The sequence below is a fragment of the Rhinoraja longicauda genome, chromosome 13, assembly GCF_053455715.1.
Source record: "Rhinoraja longicauda isolate Sanriku21f chromosome 13, sRhiLon1.1, whole genome shotgun sequence".
NCBI classification, from domain to species: Eukaryota; Metazoa; Chordata; class Chondrichthyes; order Rajiformes; family Arhynchobatidae; genus Rhinoraja; species Rhinoraja longicauda.
Genome location: NC_135965.1, coordinates 13,639,000 through 13,660,651, shown reverse-complemented (window position 1 = coordinate 13,660,651; position 21,652 = coordinate 13,639,000). Strand labels below are relative to the sequence as shown.

General features: G+C 39.9%; 1 protein-coding gene across 2 annotated transcripts in view; it reads right to left on the bottom strand.

The window, feature by feature from the left end:
- The window catches only part of atp1b3a (ATPase Na+/K+ transporting subunit beta 3a), a 40,657-nt gene that overhangs the window by 7,922 nt on the left and 11,083 nt on the right, over positions 1-21,652 (bottom strand). Inside the window, exons 2-5 of one of the 2 annotated variants that reach the window (XM_078410398.1) lie at positions 17,161-17,289; positions 8,669-8,776; positions 8,396-8,589; positions 8,255-8,311 (exon numbers count right to left, since the gene is read on the bottom strand). In XM_078410398.1, coding sequence (XP_078266524.1) covers positions 8,255-8,311; positions 8,396-8,589; positions 8,669-8,776; positions 17,161-17,289 — 488 coding nt within the window. The remainder of the gene's footprint in view (positions 1-8,254; positions 8,312-8,395; positions 8,590-8,668; positions 8,777-17,160; positions 17,290-21,652) is intronic. The other variant, XM_078410399.1, reaches the window with a different exon arrangement.

Sequence of the window (21,652 nt, the reverse complement as noted above, 5' to 3'; positions counted from 1 at the left end):
ACCCTGTCCTCTACCATGTTAAACACTTGCTTGCTCTGCTGCCATTATTCCATGGCTGCAATGTAACAATTAGCCTGAGGCTCAAGGGGAGCTGTTTCATAGGAACATTATTAGCTCCAATTTCATCTCCAAGTTGCACATCATTTTAACTATGATATACTGCTATTCCATTGTTGTTACATCAAAACCTGCCGCTCCCCACCTTGAATCCTGCATATATTTCGTTACAGGGAGCATCTTCAGCAGAATACTGCAGTGAATCAATGATAAAGTTCTCCACCAATTCTGTGGAACAATTTTGGATGGGCATTAAAGTGTTCATCTTGCCAGTGACAACCACATTCTCTAGAAATAAATTTAATCTAAAAATAGCACAAGTAGGTCATATGGCCCCTTGAAATTGTTCTGTATTCAGTGCGATCATGGTTAATCGTGTTCTTTGTTCATTGTCTTACCTATTTCTTACATCCTTCAACTGGCCTAGTAAAGAAATCCATACAAGTGAATCACACTGTTAATGTAGCTATGTACATTCATATAATCACCAATCAGAATCATACGTCCACTAGTTCTGGTACTAAAAGTTATGTGGACAGAAGAGGACCTAAAGGAAGTTGCCATTGCTCTGTAACCCATTCCATTCCATGCCATTCTAAAGGAGTGCAGGAAAAGGGAAAGCCATTTGAGGAAGGATATTCTTGCTATTGAGGGCGTGCAGCGTAGGTTCACTAGGTTAATTCCCGGAATGGCGGGACCGTCGTATGTTGAAAGGCTGGAGCAATTAGGCTTGTATACACTGGAATTTAGAAGGATGAGGGGGGATCTTATTGAAACATATAAGATAATTAGGGGATTGGACACATTAGAGGCAGGAAACATGTTCCCAATGTTGGGGGAGTCCAGAACAAGGGGCCACAGTTTAAGAATAAGGGGTGGGCCATTTAGAACGGAGATGAGGAAGAACTTTTTCAGTCAGAGAGTGGTGAAGGTGTGGAATTCTCTGCCTCAGAAGGCAGTGGAGGCCAGTTCGTTGGATGCTTTCAAGAGAGAGCTGGATAGAGCTCTTAAGGATAGCGGAGTGAGGGGGTATGGGGAGAAGGCAGGAACGGGGTACTGATTGAGAGTGATCAGCCATGATCGCATTGAATGGCGGTGCTGGCTCGAAGGGCTGAATGGCCTACTCCTGCACCTATTGTCTATTGTCTATTATCCCTTAAATACAGTGCTGAATAATTCTGGATTGAGACAAGAAAATAAACATAGAAACATAGAAAATAGGTGCAGGAGTAGGCCATTCGGCCCTTCGAGCCTGCACCGTCATTCAATATGATCATGGCTGATCATCCAACTCAGTATCCCGTACCTGCCTTCTCTCCATACCCCCTGATCCCTTTAGCCACAAGGGCCACATCTAACTCCCTCTTAAATATAGCCAATGAACTGGCCTCAACTACCTTCTGTGGCAGAGAATTCCACAGATTCACCACTCTCTGTGTGAAAAAAAACTTTCTCATCTCGGTCCTAAAAGACTTCCCCCTTATCCTTAAACTTACTCCTGCAAACTTTAACTTTTGCTGCTGAAGAAAATGGTCTTCACAATTCATCAGAATCTCAATTTGCAAGATTTGTCACCATTTGCCAAACCAAATTACTCGTCATACTCCACACAAACAAAATGAAAAAAATGTTGAAACATATGTGGTTTTAAAGTTTGGGTGCATAAAATATTTGTACCTGCTCTTGCTGCAGCTTTTGAAGTAAATACTTAGTGACTGTAGATCCTGAATCTACAAGAGATTTTACTTAGTTGTATGTTGTGATTGTAGTGTAGAAGTAAAATAAAGTGGATAAAGAAAGAAAAAAAATAATAATTCAATGTTATATTCATTAAACATCTATAAATATTTCATTTCCCAAACATACGGGGAGAGATGGATCAGCCCTAATTTCCTCTGTCCCTCCCTTCCCCTCCCCCTTCCCAGTTCTCCCTCTATCTTCCTGTCTCCACCGATATCCTTCCTTTGTTCCGCCCCCCCTGACATCAGTCTGAAGAAGGGTCTCGACCCGAAACGTCACCCATTCCTTCTCTCCTGAGATGCTGCCTGACCTGCTGAGTTATTCCAGCATTTTGTGAATAAATACCTTCGATTTGTACCAGCATCTGCAGTTATTTCCTTAGCCCTAATTGAATGGTGGAGTAGACTTGATAGGCCGAATGGCCTAATTCTGCTCCTATCACATGACCTTATGACCTACAAAATGTGCTGTTCGAACTTCCGCAGCCATGTACATATTTGGAACTAAGGATACACAAGATTATGGAACTATGAGAATTACTGAAGCTAGCTTTGTACAGAGATGAGACCTCTACTTTAAGGAGAATTCATCCGTAATGAGACACCAACAGCCAGCAACACAGCTGGGTTTAATACAGACTGTATATTAATCAGAGGACTTGCCATGCTAACCATTAAAAAAAATCCTTAAATCATGCATAACAAAAGATTTCCACTGAGAACCAGAGATTTATTGTATTTGTCTATGTGAAGGCAATCTTCTAGTCCCATTGATTATCAAGCCACTTTACTGTCACTTTCACGACAGTGTCAAACATCTTTGTTCAAAGCAGTCCTTTAGGGTTCTCTAAGAAACGGACTTGAGCAAACATTTACACTGTTATATTGTATATCATGTATCTAATCTCATTAAATATGGCATGCACAATATCTGCCATTTTCACCACTTCACAGGAGTAGATCTATGGGCTCCACTGGAAGAAGACCATTATTCAAAGGCTCACCTGATGAACAGCATTCTTCAAAATTGTATTAAAATCTTCAACTTAGTTTCTCTTTTAACTGCTCCCAGCTAACTAAAGACATCATTCTGAAAGCTTCCTTGTATGTGATACATCTTCTTCCAACCAATTCCTCTCTCTAATGCCATGAATACTCATATCAAAATGTGAGCTACGCAAAACTACATTAAAATGTGAAAGTGCGTGGGGCGTGGAAATATAGTGATGCATGTTCTAAAACAAAAGCCTGTGTTCTCAGCTTCTTACTATAATCCCTGTACACTCAAAACTGTTGAACCAAATTCCATTTCAGGTTTGAGGATAAAATCACCTTGGTGTGATAGATTTTGAACATTGACAAGATAGAGTACAGGATGAAGACAGGGAGCATAACAGAATGGTGTCAAGACAACAACCTCTCTCTCAAAGATAGACACAAAGTTCTGGAGTAGCTTAGTGGGTCAGGCAACATCTTTGGGGGAAAAAGGATTGGTGACGTTTCGGGTCGGAACCCTTCTGTCAGAAGAAGAATTCCGACCCGAAATGTCACCCATCCTTTTGCTCCAGAGATGCTACCTGGCCTGCTGAGGTACTCCATCACTTTGTGTCTATCTTCGGTGTAAACCAGCATCTGCAGTTTCTTCCTATCCACCCTCTCTCTCAATATCAGCAAAGTGGCGGAGCAAGTCATCGACTTCAGGAAGGGGGGTGGCTGGCGTACATGCCCCCTTCTGCATCAATGGTGTTGAAGTGAAAACGGCCGTGAGTTTCAAGTACCTTGGTGTAAATATCACCAACAATTTATCCTGATCCAATCACACTGATGCTGCGGGCCAAGAAAGCATATCAACATGTCTTCAATTTGAAGGTATTTATTCACAAAATGCTGGAGTAACTCAGCAGGTCAGGCAGCATCTCAGGAGAGAAGGAATGGGTGACGTTTCGGGTCGAGACCCTTCTTCAGCAACATGTCTTCAATGATTCTTGCCAATTTCTGCAGGTGCACCATTGAATCCTATTGGGATGCATCGCAGCTTGGATTGGCAACTGCTCCGCCCAAGACAGCAAGAAATTACAAAGAGTTGTGAACACAGACCAGCCCAACATGCCAAGCAGCCTTTCTCCCATCAACTCCATCTATACTTCAATCTGCCGCAGATCAGCCAACATAGTCAAGAATCACTCACACTACGGACATTCCACCATCCCATCAGATAGAAGCTCAAAAGTACAGGCCAGCTCTGCCCTTATCACTGGCCGGTCGCATTAACCTAATTAAAATGGTTACTTTATCAAAATTTTTATACCTTTTTCAACATATACCAATATTTATTAGGGGAAGCTTTTTTGTAAAATTGGACCAGACCATATCTTCCTTTTTTAGGGGAAACAAACCACGGCGCATCATGAAAGAGTATCTCCAGCGGTCCAAGTCAATGGGGGGGATGGGCCTTCCAAATTTCCTTAAGTATTATTGGGCATGTAATATTCAGAAGCTTCTCTACTGGTCTAATCTGGAAAACACTCCTCTTTGGGCACAAATGGAGCTGTCCTCGTGCCAGTACTCTCTTTGCTCTTTAGTTTGTTCAGGTTTACCGCTTACCTCTATTGCCTGTTCTATGCCCACCGTTACGCACACTTTAAAGATCTGGATGCAATTCAGGAGACACTTTGGTCTTACAAGGCCATCCCTGTATTCTCCAATACATCGCAATTATTTGTTTAAACCATCATGTACTGATTTTACTTTTCAAACCTGGTTTGATAAGGGTATCAGAACTGTTGATGATCTGTATGGTGATGGGACCTTCTTGTCATTTTCCAGACTTGTCTGAACGGTTCAACTTGCCCCGATCACATCTATTTCGCTATCTTCAGGTCAGGCACTTCTTACAAAGGCAATTTCCAGAATTTCCAAGTCAGCCCACTTACTCTGAAATTGATTCTATTCTTCTTTTGAATCCCAATGCGCAGAGGCTGATTTCAATTATACACACTGAAATAGACTCCATTAAGCCTGAATCTCTCCATAATCTTAAGGTAGCTTGGGAACAGGATTTGGGGTTTGGTATGACGGATCGGACATGGGAAACTGTGCTGGGACTTGTTCACACTTCCTCAATTTGTGCTAGACATATCTTATACAATGTAACATTTTGCATCGCACGCATTACACTAACGCTAGACTAGCAAGAATATTTCCCGGCACGAGTGACGCAAGTAACCGTTGTCGACAAACACCTGCCGACTTGATTCACATGTTTTGGACGTGCCCCCGCCTGTCTAAATTTTGGACGGGGATTTTTAAATCCTTTAGGGATATATCCGGTATAGATATTCTACCTAATCCTCTTACAGCTCTTTTTGGTGTCCCTTCCGGAACTAATACCCCCCCGATATCTAAAAGTAATTATGTCTTTTACTTCTCTTTTGGCTAGACGTCTTATACTTCTCATGTATTGCCACCCACTCAGAATAGATGGATCAAGGATGTGTTATATCACTTAAAGCTAGAGAAGATTAGATTCTCTCTCAAAGGTTCACAGGAAATCTTTAAAGAAACATGGTTACCGTTTCTAAATTATGCAAAAACTTTAATGATTGTTTTAGAGAATGGGGATAAACCAAAGTGTTGACTGCTTATATGTCTGCCTACACTCTTCCTCCCTTGTCTGTAATCGAAATTTTGATTTTTTAAATTTTTTTACATTTAAAATTTTTACTTTGTATTTGTTTTACTAATGTCAATGTTTATCTCTGCGTCTGGGATGGGGCGGGGGGTGGGGGTGTATCTTTACGCGTATTGTTTGTTCATTGTTGAAATAATTGTAAAAACTAATAAACAAATTTAAAAAAAGTACAGGCCAGCAGATTCAAGAACAGCATCTTCCCTGCTCCTTTCTGACTCTTGAACAGACCTCTCATATGTTAAGAATGAATCACTGATCTTCCATTCTATCTCACTGCATCTCATCCACTCTTTTTATCTGCACCTCCTATGCAATGCTATATTCTGCTCTCAGTTTCCTTTCTCTTTTGCACCACCTGTTGTCCTCATGTATGGTACGATGTGCCTAGATGGCACGCAAAACAAAGTATTTCACTGTATTTCAGTGTACGTGACAGTAATAAACCAATACCAACGGAGGTACTTGTCCGTCATCCTTGCTCTTAACCCAGCTAAGTGTTTTAAAATTTGTTTTTTCACTGTAACACGTATGCACTGGGCCAGGAAGAGCAGGTATAATTCCTAGAATTTTTCAGGACTTGCATTTGACTCTCCATTCTCCCTCCCTATCCAAACTCCATAGCCTTCTCCAGCTTCTTCCAGGATTTACCCAAAGGCTTCTGGTGACAAGATGCATAGACTATTGTTAGCTACTGAGAGGCAACTTGTCAGCAGCTACACAACTACTGCCACTAGTTTATCCAGGACGCAGGTGAGATGCAAACAGTTTTTCTTCAGATTTGTGCTGGATTAGGAGTAGACCAAAGAATTTATCCAGATCAAAAGCATGAGCATATCTCAGGGTTGTACGGATGCAATTCCTGGCTGAAGTGGCATAGAGAGAGTCATCCTCAGCCACCCTCTTCCCTCCACCCTCCTTTCCTCAGAGCCAATAGACATTCTGGCCATTACAGATATCCGGGCCTGCGCTAAAGAACAAGTTTCACAATAGCCATTCAGCGGCTATAAACTCATTCCTTGGAATACTTTATGCCAATCTTTCTATATTAGCAAATTTCCTCTCTATAGGGGCTATCTGAGTGTTCATGTGTGTTTTTATTACTAGATATCTGAGCATTTCATCACTAGAAGGGAAACAGTAAGGCATTTAGGGGTCTTATCAAGTTCTGTTGACTTGCATCTCACGTACAACAGTAGCTGAACAGGTACAGAGACAATGGCCTAAAGAGACTGCACCTCAGATTATTTTTTTGAGTGAGGGTGGTTAGTGTAGATCGCACAGAGACCTGGAGTAGGGGAATATACAGCAAATAATATCATTAATCTATGCATGATAAAAGTGATTTTATTTTGAAAAATTAGACAACATTCCATTCATTTTAATGGTAAAACATACATTTACTTACCAGTTAGTCCGTACAGTATTCCTCATGGCAGGGAACATATTATAGCTCTTACTTTCATTCTTCCTTGATCGGCCAAGGTCTTTCTATTTCTGATTATCTGTTTATGAATCTATCCTCAATTTTTCCTCCTTCCCTGCACCTCTCTTATTCAATCTCTCAAATGATGCTTTTCATTACCAAGATTTCTGCTATCTTCGCTAATTCTTGAAATCGCACATACGCCTGCACCCTTGCTTTATCAATCCTATTTTCGTTCTCACCTGCCATGGAGACCTGGAGGAAGACTTCAAGGTTCAAATCTTTGATAAACGTAGAGCGTGTCTTGATTCTTTGGCAGTGGTACCTGAGGCAGTTCGTGAGTGTGAAGGGATGCAAGGTGCGGGTGGAGGATGGGAAGTGGTGCACAGGATTAGCTAGGGCTTGGAGGAATCGGCGAAGCTGGGCCTAGCCTACACAGCAGTAGTTTGACCAAGAGTGCAGGGGCTGACTACCCATACAAGCAATGCTGCATTAATGGTCAACTAACTGGAATGCGTACAAGCAAATCTGCAGGAGATAATGGACAACTACAGAAAAGAAAAAGCTTCATTGATATCTATGTGCAAAATCAAATTGACTCAATTCCATTATATAAACATCTGAATATGAAATTATATTAATGCTAAATTATAGTTGCATAATAGGTTAACTTCAAATTTTCTGATTATATAATCAGTGGACAAAAAAAAAAAGAATTGTTATGAAATAAACTTTAAAATAAAGTTCCAATATTATAAATCTCTCTCTCTGTCAATATATATATATATATATATATATATATATATATATATATATATATACACACACATATCTAATATTGTAAACACAAACCATTTCAGGAATGTAGGAAAGACTGCAGAGCTGAGGCTGAGTCTGGTCCTGGGCAGTGCATAGTCTTCAGCTTGTGGTCATGCAGATCAGAAAATAAAAGTATTAAAACTTAAAAGCTAAAAAATACCCACAAAAAAGAGAAATAATTAAAGTTTGGGAAGTAGCAATACAAAACTTGTAGCCACGTGTACACTAGCAAAGTAGTTTGTAACAATGGCAATTCTGAATCAATTTGCCAAGTTTAAGATCTGAAAGATTCTTCCACCAATTTATTTCTACGATAAAAGTGAAGATGGTTTCACCAGAGATGCTGGGGGAAGAGATTGTTGGGGAGGGATAGAGGGGGATTGTGGTGGAAAGGAGAGAACGCACGTAAACAGAGATGGCTAAACTGTTATCGCCACGTTTTAGCCAAAACCTAGTAGATTCATCTAAGGCTAAGATGTAATTTAATAAAAAGAGAACCTACTACAAAATTGCTTTACAACTAACCTTGGATGTACAGTTTAATGTAGGCTTGTTTCCTGCGCCTGCTTCTAGTCCAATTATCTAAAAGAGAAGAGTTCAGAGCAATGAATTTCAATAATCAGCTGGTTGAACAGATTTTCAAACAGATATTTGAGAAGTACTTACCCTATTCATTTTAACAAGGACACACGGTTTCCCCTCATTATAGCCAAAACTCCTATTATATGTTCCGGAACATTCACCGAGCAACGTACGGTTAAATTGACATGCCTTTTTCTCCAATATACCATCTTCCTGCGTAAGATACTCTCCAGGAAGACAACGAATATTTTTTTGTGCTTGTAGCAAATCATCATAAGCTATTTAAAAAGAAGTATTTCAGTAAGATTGAAATAGGCAGAAAGAACACTAAAACATTTTAAGTTGATCAGTACTTACGTTTTAGAAAGCCATCGAGAGCAGCCACATATTTTTCATAAGACTTGACATCAGATTTGTTATAAACAATTTCTAGGGCAGATCCTACTTTTGGCCTGATCACAAGACCTACAAGTAAAACGAAATATTTCAATAATTATAGTCATACCGCACGGAAGCAGGCTCTTTGGCCCAACTCGCTCAGGCAGACCAAGATGCCCCTTGCAAGGTAGACCCACTTTTCTGCACTTGATCCATATCCCTCTAAACCTTTCCTTTCCCTGTACCTGTCCAAACATCTTATAAATGTCATTATTATAACTGTCCTAACTATTTCAATTATATCTGTTGGTACAATAAATTTCATACTGAAAAAGTTTTAATTATTCAGCTACATTCCTTCCATGTTGAAAAATGTTAACCTATTTAGTATCTAAATTCCTTAAGGTTACACCAAAACTATGTTGCATTGCCCAAGAAATTCAAATTGCAAAATGCTGCTTTTCTCGGCTTGTAGAAAGATTTTCTGGAATGAAACATAAGATTTCCACGTTTCTTTGCACCATTCTGGAAACTTGACTGGACAGTTCCTGTCACAAGTCATCCTTGCACTCGGATACACTAAATGTTGTAGCCTTTATCCTTTATCTTTACAATGTAGACGGCTTGATTGCATTCATGTATGGTCTTTTTAAAGAACGGAATAACAAGCAAACAAAAGCCTTTCACTGTATCTCAGTACATGTGACAATACTAAATTAAACTAAAAAACAAACTAAATACTAAACTATACAATTTGTGCTTCAAGGCGCGCTGTATGATGTCCTTCCTTTTGAGCATCATCTGCTCTCACTATTTAGTCTAAATTGAGGTTAACCCAATGAAAATCTTCCCAAATCAGTGCTAGACTGGGACCCACGTCAGCCAAGCCCCTTCGCACCAAAGCTAATTACCACTCCCCAATATTACTGCAGGCCTCCTTAGACTTGGGCCTTGGCGTCTCGATCCTCAAGGGGCAATAACCGAGGGCTTGATTTCTGAATCCCCATCCTGTCATGTACACTATTGCTGCAGAATTCCCCCTCACCCTCCCCAACTGAATTTCTAGATCTTTGATGAACACATTAAGAGTCCACCATGACCACACTTTAAAAAGAAAGTGAATAAACGGTAAATATTATTCAAGTAAAATGCAGAAAGAATGTACGTGGAGACTGGGATAAATCTTGAAGTTGGTGGCAACCTTCCAACAATGGGAGATGATGTGTGGGCAGCTTTCAATCTTTGATGGGGCCACGTCCAGAACTCTACATCCACAGATGAGGAAAATAAACTGATTCTGGAAAGAGAGTCTGTCATGAGTGGCCACAAATGAAAATGTCATTGGCCGTGACAAAGTAAGATCTATGGTTCCGTGGCCTCAGCACTGACCTCTGCTTCAGAGTTGTTGAAACCACTGATTGTCATTGTGGTGCATCCCATGTTGTCATTGGCTTCTGTCATCAGCTGCTGGACAATCAACATTGAAGGGTTTTAAAGAAAATCTCTTTTACTAATATCTTTTCAAATGGAGTTATGGGCACCCTGCTAGCCATTTGGCTCAGCTGACTTTCCAAGTAGTTTATTATTGGGGATGTGGCCATCTTCATCCAGTACATATGCCTGAGCCATTGAAGTCTTGAATGCTGGGGTGCTTGGCATCTTAGCTTCTGAAAGGACTGCTGTTTTCCATTTTCCTTCAATGGGATGCCAAGAACATGCCACAGACAATCAAAGATGGAAATTGCTGCTGCCACGTATCAATTCGCTTTAAATGCAGACTTTATAAAAGCCGAAAAGGTGCTTCTTATTCTAGAAATATGCACTATAATATTTACTATCCAGTGTCCACAGTTCAGAATTCGAAAGAGAAGACTTTGAGAATGCAGCGCAGCTACAGATATTGGCAATTTCGCCTGTCACCTGGAATAAAGTTATTTTTCCTGCCTGCAGTAGAGGCTACCTCTCTGTGAAGTTCACACTTCAGCGAACTTCTCCATCTGCCTGCAGAGATGCTGACCCTATTAATTTCAACCTTTCAAATCTGGCCATTGATCCCATATCCTACTTTGAGGAAGGATATTCTTGCTATTGAGGGCTTGCAGCGTAGGTTTACTAGGTTAATTCCCGGAATGGCGGGACTGTCGTATGTTGAAAGACTGGAGCGACTTGGCTTGTATACACTGGAATTTAGAAGGATGAGAGGAGATCTTATCGAAACGTATAAGATTATTAAGGGGTTGGACACATTAGAGGCAGGAAACATGTTCCCAATGTTGGGGGAGTCCAGAACCAGGGGCCACAGTTTAAGAATAAGGGGTAGGCCATTTAGAACAGAGATGAGGAAAAACTTTTTCAGTCAGAGAATTGTGAATCTGTGGAATTCTCTGCCTCAGAGGGCAGTGGAGGCCAATTCTCTGAATACATTCAAGAGAGAGCTAGATAGAGCTCTTAAGGATAGCGGAGTCAGGGGGTATGGGGAGAAAGCAGGAACGGGGTACCGATTGAGAATGATCAGCCATGATCGCATTGAATGGCGGTGCTGGCTCGAAGGGCCGAATGGCCTACTCCTGCACCTATTGTCTATTGTCTACTGACCAACATCACTGCTGCATTCCAATTTTGTTCCAATCTAACTGAAAACTTTGGTGATAACATGCTCATCCAACAATGATTGCATCAGCAATGAACCATAAAATAGTTACGGTATCCCAGTAAACATGATAAGCCATTAAACGTCCATACCTGGTCAAGAAGTTGGGATGGTGTCAGGGCAAGGCTATTTATATAAATCTGACAAAAGCTTCAAACAACCAACACTAATTAATTAACTAATTTATTTCATCAATAATGGATGTTGTTTCAGGTTCAAACACGGCAGGCGAGAAATTAACATTTGTTGGAAAAATACTTAAAATTGAAGAATCCAATTTTTGTAATAACTAACCAACTCTCTCTTTTTTCTCTGCTCTCTTGTGCTTGGTGTCCCAGGTGAATATGCATCCATTCTCCCCTATCCTGTCCCCCCTTTTCCAACCCCCTAACCCCTTCCGTCTATATCTCATCCTCTGACCTCAATTCACGCATCTTCTGTCCTCATCTCACACCCTTTTGTCTCCTTTTCATCTCGAGCGTTTAACCACCCATCAATGAACCCTCCCCTCCTCACTTGTATCCACTTATCAGTTGCTTACGAATGATTTGGATGAGAATGTACCAGGCATAATTAATAAGTTTGCAGATGACACTCAGATGGGTGGTATTGTAGAAAGCGAAGATGGTTGTCAAACAACGTAGCAGAGTCTTGATCTGTTGGGCAGGTGGGCTGAGGAATGGTTAATGGAGTTTAATACAGAGAAGTGCGAGGCGTTGCATTTTGAGAAATCAAACCAAGGCAGGACTTATGCAGTAAATGGTAAGGCTATGGGGAGTATTGTCGAACAGAGGGATCTAGGTGTGCAGGCACATAGTTTCTTGAAAGTGGCATCACAAGTAGATAGGGTGGTCAAGCAGGCATTCGCCACATTGCCCTTCATCAGTCGGACTATAGAAGTTGGGACGTTATGTTACAGTTGTACAAGACATTTAAAGTATTGTGTTCAGTTTTGGTCACTGTGATATAGGAAAGATGTTATTAAGCTGGAAAGGGTGCAGAAAAGATTTACAAGGATGTTGTTGCCAGGACTCTAGGGCCTGAGTTATATGGGGAGGTTGAGCAGGTGAGGACTTTATTCCTTGGACCGCAGGAGGATAAGGGGTGATCATATAGTGTATAAGATCATGAGAGAAATAGATTGGGTAATAGACTCTGTGCATTTACCCTGAGTAGGGGAATTGAGACCCAGAGGACATAGATTTAAGTTGAGGGAGATTTAAAAAGATGATTTAATAGGAACCTGAGTGGCAACTTTTCTTTCCCCACAAAGAGGGTTAGGTATATAGAACGAGCTACTGGAGGAGGTAGTTGAGGCAGGTACTATAACAATGTTTAAGCAAGATTTAGGCAGGTACATGGATAAGATAGGTTTAGAAGGATATGGGTCAAATGCAGGCAGATGGGACTTGTGTAGATGGCGAATGCTGGTTGGCATACAAGTTGGGCTGAAGGCCCTGTTTCCAAGCTGTATGACTTTATGACTTGCTTTGCTTTGTCCCATCCCCTGCTCTCTTATAGATTTCTGCATCCCTACTAGGATCTGTCTGATGAAGGGTCCTGACCCAAAACGTCACCGATGTCCTCCAGAGACGCTGCATGACTGGCTGAGTTCCTCCAGCACAATGCATTTATTACAAGAATAAAACTGATAACCAAGGGTTTTTTCAAACTCTACACAGCAAGAAATCTGAAATCAACCATGTAACATCCACAGTGTTCTGTTATATAGCAGCAAATGCTCTCGATCCCACAAACTATCCATAAGCACGGCCATGTTACCTTTTGCCTATAAGGTACAACCTGTAGATTTCTACGATGTATTGAAAGGTCCAGGTTCTGAATAAATTTGTCAAGCATTTGAGCCTATAAGTTTACATAAACTGAGGCTACTTCCAATCAAAGTTGTCATTTTGACTTGTGCCGTCAGCAACTTAATGCACCACCACATATTCAATCAGGATTAAGCTTGATCAGTCTCATCATGCCTTCAGTAATTCACTTTTAACTATGTCAGAACTTTGGGATGCTGAAGCTCCATTCATCTTTCGTGACAAAGCTGTTACTACAACCATTTATGAGCAGCTTCTAAAGACACCAAATCAATGTCAGATTAGACAATTACATAATGTCGAGGCTGTTTTAAATTAAGTTTCTTAAATGTCTTATTCATGTTAAAAGGGATTAAAACTGCAAAGATTTCAGATATCTAAGATGCAGAAACTTGCAAGACCTCAGCATTACAGAGCAGGATCTGGCATTGTGTGATGTCTTCAATTGCTCATTAACTGGAAGCTTGAAACAGTCAACAGGCACCTTTGGTCAAATCCAAGTACTTTGGAGAGGATCCCTAAAGTGGAAAGCTGAGCTTTCAGTCCAAACTAACCATAGACAATTGTTTAATCAACTACACTCTTTACAAACCCTTCCTAATTGAGATCTCACTGAATCATGACTGGCAGACGAGGATATGACTTTAGAAGTAACCAAAGGCACTTTTTCTGAGCCTTGCATGTCCCACTTAAAGTAACATTTGCTTTCTGATAGCATATGTCTTGAGAGCTAACAGGGCAATTTCATAACTTCAGGGATTCCACTGACTCTAAAGCAACCAAACTGAATTTAAAAATAGTTACTTTGGTGCATTTTACTAGTTTTTCATTGTTAACTGTATCTGCTCAATGAAAATTATTCATTCAGGAACAAACATTTCATTAGAAAGTTTTGTAAACTCTGGCTGCATGATAATGTAGCAAATAAAAGTTGATTTTCTTCTGCTATTCCCTCTATGAAGGGTTCTAACAAGACCAGAGCAAAGCATTTTGAACTGTTATTATTCAAGGAAAATATTTGAATTTTTATGGTGCCTTTAATCATCACAGGATATCCTAAAGCAATTTAAAGTTGTTTGAGTAGTTATGAGGTTTAATTATTGACCTGATTAATAATAGACTGAATATTATCGATGAGGAAGCCTGGTTATTTTTTAATTGGGATTTACTGATACCTTGTCAGACAGGCAAAGGTTAGGAACTGTTGATCCACAAGGATCAGACCTGAGACTAGTGTTGTTGAAATAATCTGGAGTCAGGAATCCAAAGTACAACATCAAGATTTGCAAGCATCAATATTGCAAACATGGTTAATGAAGAGTGTAACAAAATACACGAAGGCATGCATTTTAACAAATGAAGTTTGAAAAAGTTTAACATGACGAAATGGAGAATAAAGGGGCTACAGAATCCATGCAATAAATGAAGCATTGAGCAGACTGATTTTGTTTTCATTCCTCAGATGCAAAATTAGACCTCAGAGAAGTTATGCTCAACTTGTGTAGAATCTTGTAGGCAGGAATTGCAGATGCTGGTTTAAACTGAAGATAGACAGAAAAGGCTGGAGTAACTCAGCGGGTCAGACAGCATCTCTGGAGAAAAGGAATAGGTGACGTTTCGGCTTGAGACTCTTCCTCAGAAGACCCACTGAGTTACCCCAGCTTTTTGTGTCTATCTTCTTTTGTTTAGAAACTTGCTTAGACCAAGCTTGAACTACAGCAAAAAAAGACCCAGTCTCTACCTTATAAAAAAAGGTTATAGGCTGAAGTGTGACTTGATCCTAGTCCTAACATTATTGAAAGGGTTTGTTGAGAAAATATTTCCACTTTCAGGGGGGAAATACCTGAAGTATGGGCCCAATTTACAATATTATTCTGGTATTATATTTGTAAAATATATTTGTATCTCGCATGCTGTTATAACCTTTTTTTATAATGTAGAGACTGGGTCTGTTTACTGTAGTTCAAGGTTTCAAGGTCAGTTTATTGTCACCTGGACCAATTAAGGTACAGTGAAATTTGAGTTACTTGATATAAACAAGTTTCTAAACAAAAGAAGATAGACACAAAAAGCTGGAGTAACTCAGTGGGTCTTCTGAAGAAGGGTCTCGACCCGAAACGTCACCTATTCCTTTTCTCCAGGTTTTAGGGCAGTCTCCAATAAATCCAAAAGGGAGTAAGACATGTCATTGTTCAGAGATTTAGTTAAAATGTGAATCTTAGCAATACAAGAATAGTCAAGTCAAGTTGTGTTTTTGTCATATGAACAGGTATGGTAAGGTACAATGGAAACCCTGTTTACAGCAGTATCACTAAATGAAAACTACTCGCAGCAGTTTGTAGCCTAACTATATGCAAGAAACAAAAATACAATATTATCTTGATAGGGGTTACGTGAAGGCAGTTAAGAGCAGGCTTGTGTGGCAAGGATCTGGTCAATCAAATGACCCTTCTTTCTGCTGTAACATTTTCCAAGGCAGGATTTTATTTCAATGACAATTGACTTGGCAGCAAGGTGAAACATTCAAAATCAATCCACGCATCATCTTCTTTCACTAATACGCAGTCTCAATCAGTTAATGCAACCACCCCCAAAGAGTGGATACCTACTTATAAATCAAGCATTGATCTAATTCCTAACAGCTCAATAATTGATGGTAAAATGATGTCCTGGTTCGCACCAGACAACTTTTCAACGGTATCTCAAGGAACGATAATGCCAACTAAATAAGAACTGCAGCAAAAAAGGGGGAAATCAGTTAGGAAGGTAAAATTATCAAATGTTGAGAGCGTGATATTTTCATCAAAGACTAAAATCAGAGAGCAAGAGGTTCTTCGTGACAGTAGTCTGAACATCCGTAGAGTGATTTCCAGCACTTACACTAATAAATCTGCTTGAGAAACCTGCACCACAGAGAAGGTACAGGATTGGAAAAATCAACAGTGTAGACGTGAAAAATTTGAACGGAAAATCAGAAAGTCGGGATGAAAGGTCATTAACCTGAAATGATAACTCTGGTTCTCTCTCTCCACAGATGCTGCCTGACCAATGAGTATTTCCAACATTTCCCGTTTCCATTTAAGACCTGGAGCAGGTTTGGTGACTCATTTATTTCAATGGAGAGGAACAGCTGCAAGTCTAAAACTTTAATTAACAGTTAAATGCATTTTATTTTTTCCTTAATGTTTTGTGTTTGAGTTGTTTTAATTAACATTTAAACTTTAATAGTCTGGTTCATTTTTAATATATTGAATATTTCTGTGTGCTTGAGGCATTCATAAATATTCTCACTCTCAGTTTAGATGGGCTGTGAATCTCAGAATGTGGCTTCAGGGAAAAACTATCACTGCATTCACTCTCTTCTGAAAAAGACACAAAGTGCTGGAATGACTCAGTGGGTCAGACAGCATCTCTGGAGAACATGGTCGGGCAACGTTTTGGGGTGGAATCCTTCAGGCTGATTGTGGTGGGGAGGGAGGAAGAAACTGGAAGTGAGGAAGGGCCTGGAGAGTGATAGATGGATACATTTGAGGGGGTGGGGGTTGGACAAAGGCCATAGATGAGAAGACAAACGTTGTGAGATAAGGATAGAAGAAGTGGAAATTGTGAAGCCAGAAGAATGAAAATAGGTGGAAGGGGAGTACGGGTGTCAGGGGTTATGGGGAGAATGCAGGAGAATGTGGTTGAGAGAGAAAGATAGATCAGCCATAATTGAATGGCAGAGTAGACTTAATGGGCCAAATAGCCTACTACTGATCCTATAACTTATGAATCTATAATTCAAGTGTCTTAAAATAGCAAGAGGCAACTAATAACAAGATGCTTATCCTTTCATTTTTGCATTTGAGGGTAGGCTTCAGTTAGATACAAATACTCTGCTACTAATGCAAGCCGACAATCTATTTCAAAAGGAAGAAACAAAATTTATATTTTCTTCAATACAAAATGGGAAAAAACCCTAATAACAAGGCAAAATCTGGGAAAGTTACCTGGACTGGGAACTCTGTCACGGTACTTGGGGGTGTAATCATCCAACATCTGAAGCATTACCCACATGGTGAAGCTGAACAGACCGGCTAGGAAGCCATAAAAGACCAGATAGAAGAGAAAAATCAAAGCTGTACAGAGAAGAATATAGAAACAAAGTTAGATTGTATTTCCAAACGCCTTCAACTCCCAGGTTCATGATACAGTGCACACTTTCAAATTTTATAACGCAAGTAGGAGTCCTTTAGTGACTGAAAAACATCACCATTTCCTCACTCTCGGTAATGATTTTAATGCTTTCATAAGTCAGTCCCTGAGGCTGTACTTCAGCAACTCATTCTTTCAAAGCTCAGAGTTATGCAACATGGAAACTGGCCCAAGTCATCCATGCCAACTAAATTGCCAACCTGAGTTAGTCCCATTCGGCTGCATTTACTCCATATACCACACACAGTACTGAGAGTGTGATCTCACCAGCATCTTGTAGAGTTGAAACATGACATCCCAACTTTGTACCAGTCCACCAGACAACATTTAGAGTGCCTTTCACAAGGCATTGCCACCGTAAACTATTAAAACACAGCTGTGGCATTTTGTTTGGACAGCGAATTGGGAAAGGCAAATGAGGAAAGCAATAAGAATTTTGAATCGACGGCTTGGAATAAATGCTCAAGGATTCTGTGTGCATTTCAAATAATCTTAAATGTAAATTAAACCAAAGGTTATTCGGACTATGTGCTAACTCATTGCCAGCCCAGTCTCAAAACTAATCGCCTATCCTGCTAATGCTAATGTATTTTCTACATCTTCAAATATTTCTCAAATATACCTTTAGAAGCTGCAAACATCTTTGCAATGAAGTACCTAATACAAAATATTCCATCCGCCAACAACCCTGTGCAAAAAACTCATTTTATCAACATCCTTCCTCACTTTCGGTATTGATTTTAACATTTTTACGAGTCAGCCCTCAAGGCTAATCTTCAACTACTCATTCTTTCAAAGCTCAGAGTTATAGAGCACGGAAACTGGCCCTCCAGCCCGCTGCATCCATGCCAACAAATTTGCACACCTGAGTTAGTGACATTTGGCTGCATTTACTCCATATACCGCACACAAAACCACAAATGTGATCTCACCAGCATCTTGTAGATTGAAACATGAAATCCCAAATCTTCTACAATGTCCTGACCGATAAAGGCAAGTGTACCAAATGCCATTTTTACCATCTTGATGACCTGTTTTGACACTTTCTGGAAACTATGTACTTGCTATGTACTGAGGTTTCTCTGTTCTGCAACGTTCTCCAAGGCCCTTCCATTTACTGTGTAAATCCTACCCTGGTTCGACTCACCAAAATGCAACACCTCACATTCACCGAAGTTAAATTCCATTTGCAAATCCCTGTTCAAAATCCAAATCACTTTTCCCAGTTGAAATGCTAAATACCTTAACTATGTACTATACCACCAAATTTGCTGTCATCCACAAACTTACTAATCATGCCAACTACATTCTTATCCAGATCATTAATGTAGATAACAAACAATGGCACAACACTGATCACAGGCCCCCAATCTGATAAGATAACCCTCCAATCTGATAAAATAACCCTCCACTACCACCCTCTGAACCCTGCCACCAAGCCAGATTTATATTCAATTGGCTACCTCATCCTGGATACCATATGACCAGGTGGTTAACCTCAAAGGCCTTGCTAAAGTCCACATAGCAAATGTCTTCAGCACTGCCCTGGTCAATCCTCTTGATCATCTCTTGAAAAAACACATTCAAAATTGTGATTAAATTGAATGAAAACACACAATCAATAGAAAAACACAAAAGGAATGAAGTACTTAATTAATTGAAAGTGTATGTACAGGTAAATCATACCAACAGCATTACCACACAAAGCCATGCTGACTATCCTGAAGCAATGCTTGCCTTTCCAAATGCTGGTAGATAGTGTCCTTCAGAAACTCTTACTGTAACTTAACCACCACAGATGTCGGGCTCATCGGCCTCATTAAAATTGTCTTTTTTCTTAAGCCTATTCCTAAGTCTCTCCTCAGAGCGAGAGAATATTGTTTTTGATTTCATGTGGGTTCATGATGCGGACATCCCCAACAAGGCCGGTGATTAATGATCATCCTGGGTTGCTTTCTAGAGCCAAACACATTGCTGTAGATAATGGATAGGACGGAATTCCAAATGCTGGTTTACATTGAAGATAGACACAAAATGCTGGAGTAACTCAGCGGGCCAGGCAGTATCTCTGGAGAAAAGGAATAGGTGGCGTTTTGGGTCAAGATCCTTCTTCAGACTGAGAGTCGATCGCCCACTCCCATCCCCTACCAGGAAGGCCTTAAAGCCCTCCGTTTCTTCCTCAACCGCAGAACCAGCCAATTTCCCTCTATGAACGCTCTCCGCCTAGCGGAGCTGGTCCTCATGCTCAACAACCTCTCATTCGACTCCTCCCACCTCCTCCAAAACAAAGCCGTATCCATGGGCACACGCATGGGCCTCAGCCACACCTGCCTCTTTGTAGGGTACATCGAACAATCCCTGTTCCAGGCATACACTAGCCCTATCCCTGAACGCTATCTCTGCTACATTGATGACTGCATGGCGCTACCTCCTGCACCCATGCAGAGCTCATGGAATTCATTAACTTCACTACCAATTTCCATCCTGCTCTCAAATTCTCTTGGACCATCTTCGACACCTCCCTCCCCTTTCTTGATCTCACAAAGCAAAGGACTCTCAGTGTGAAGAAGTGTCTCGACCCAAAACATCACCTATTCCTTTTCTCCAGAGTTGCTGCCTGACCTGCTGAGTTACTCCAGCATTTTGTGTCTATCTTCACTGTAGAAATGGAATTGCATACAGGCCAGACCAGTAAAGGCAGCAGATTTTCTTCCCTGAAGAAATTTGTGAACCAAATGTGTTTTTATAACAATTGAGTTTTTCCATTGATGGCTCTGTTTTTTGTTTCATTAATCAAACTTAAATTCTCTATCTGCTGTGACAGTGCTTGAACTCATTATCTTGACTTTATTAATTGTTCCAAATTTCTATGCATTACTGATGAGCAACATAATCAAATCTACAAAAAACTATTCTCCACACATACCCTTCGCTCAAAATGCTGTTGGTTTGATCCACCCATGCATTTACTTTCAACAAATTAAGTACCTCATTCCTTTAGTGCCTTTTTATTGATTGTCCACTTTCATTCAATTTAATTTCCCAGAATCTATTACCAAACACATATACCCATCCTCAATACCATTTAATTTATTGCAGCTTTGCTGGTCTCTCTGTAACTGTCAAATAACTGATACCCAAAGAAAAGTAGATTAATGAAAGTTGTAGACTTTGAACTAAACAAAACCGATTTATTGTAGAAACCAGGCTGTTCAAAACCGAGCAATAATTAAATAACTCTGAAGGAGAATAATAATGTGAGGATTCTAACCAAACACTAGTCTTGATGAAGGTAAAGATATTAGAATTACGAATGCAATTGTTTTGAAAGAAGTCTTAAGATAAAATAAATGTAATATCTCTATACATGAAAATGCCCAAGTCTTTAGACACAGGAAAGCACGACCAGAAGATAAACTCTCCTGGATGCTCAGTGGGTCTCCTTCCAGAATTTTCTGATGTTTCTATCTATTGAAGGCTGATTAAATCGGATTAAGAATTCATTCAATGAATATAGATTTATGCAGATAAAACATTAAGATTGGTTTCAATAATCAAAAATGACAATCTGTGGAAGACAAACCAATTTCCTCCACTTTGCCATGGTGGCAGGAACAGCACAAGACTGGTGGACATGCAAATCTCAATGACAAACTGACTGTTTTTGCAACACACCTTTTTTTCCAAAGGAATCCTGATCAAAGACACAGGGGAGAAATAACCTCTCACAGGCTGGTTCTGACCCAGTAATCTGAAGTCCGTGAACAAACGTTGGTGTTCTCTGTTCCCCACCCCTGCCCAGGCATAATGCATTTGCAGCTTACATACTGGAGAAAAATGTGCATTTTCATATTCACATCAGTGATGCAATTACTCAATGGAAGTGTTAAACAAACAGTCAAAGATTGCAGGCAAATTATTTAAATGTTCAATATATATTTATGTATTTACCCTTCAGTTCTGCCTGTCTGAAGTTGTCCTGTCAAAATACATACCAATCATGCTATGCAAATACACATGTGGACAATTTTGCATACATAATGAATTTTAAACTTTTATACAATATCAAATAGTTTGATCTATTATTCAATAGTTGCTTGGCATATCTTGGCAGAAGAGGAATAAAATGTATTTCAGGGAAGCTTGTTTACTGGATTAGGAATTTATGGCCAGTATCATCAAGAAATAATGAGAAACCTTGGAAGAATTCAAAGCAAGATGTTAGTAATTAAAGGTCTCATTCCTGGAAAACATTAGAAAAGAAAATGGTATCAAAACAAAGCCACT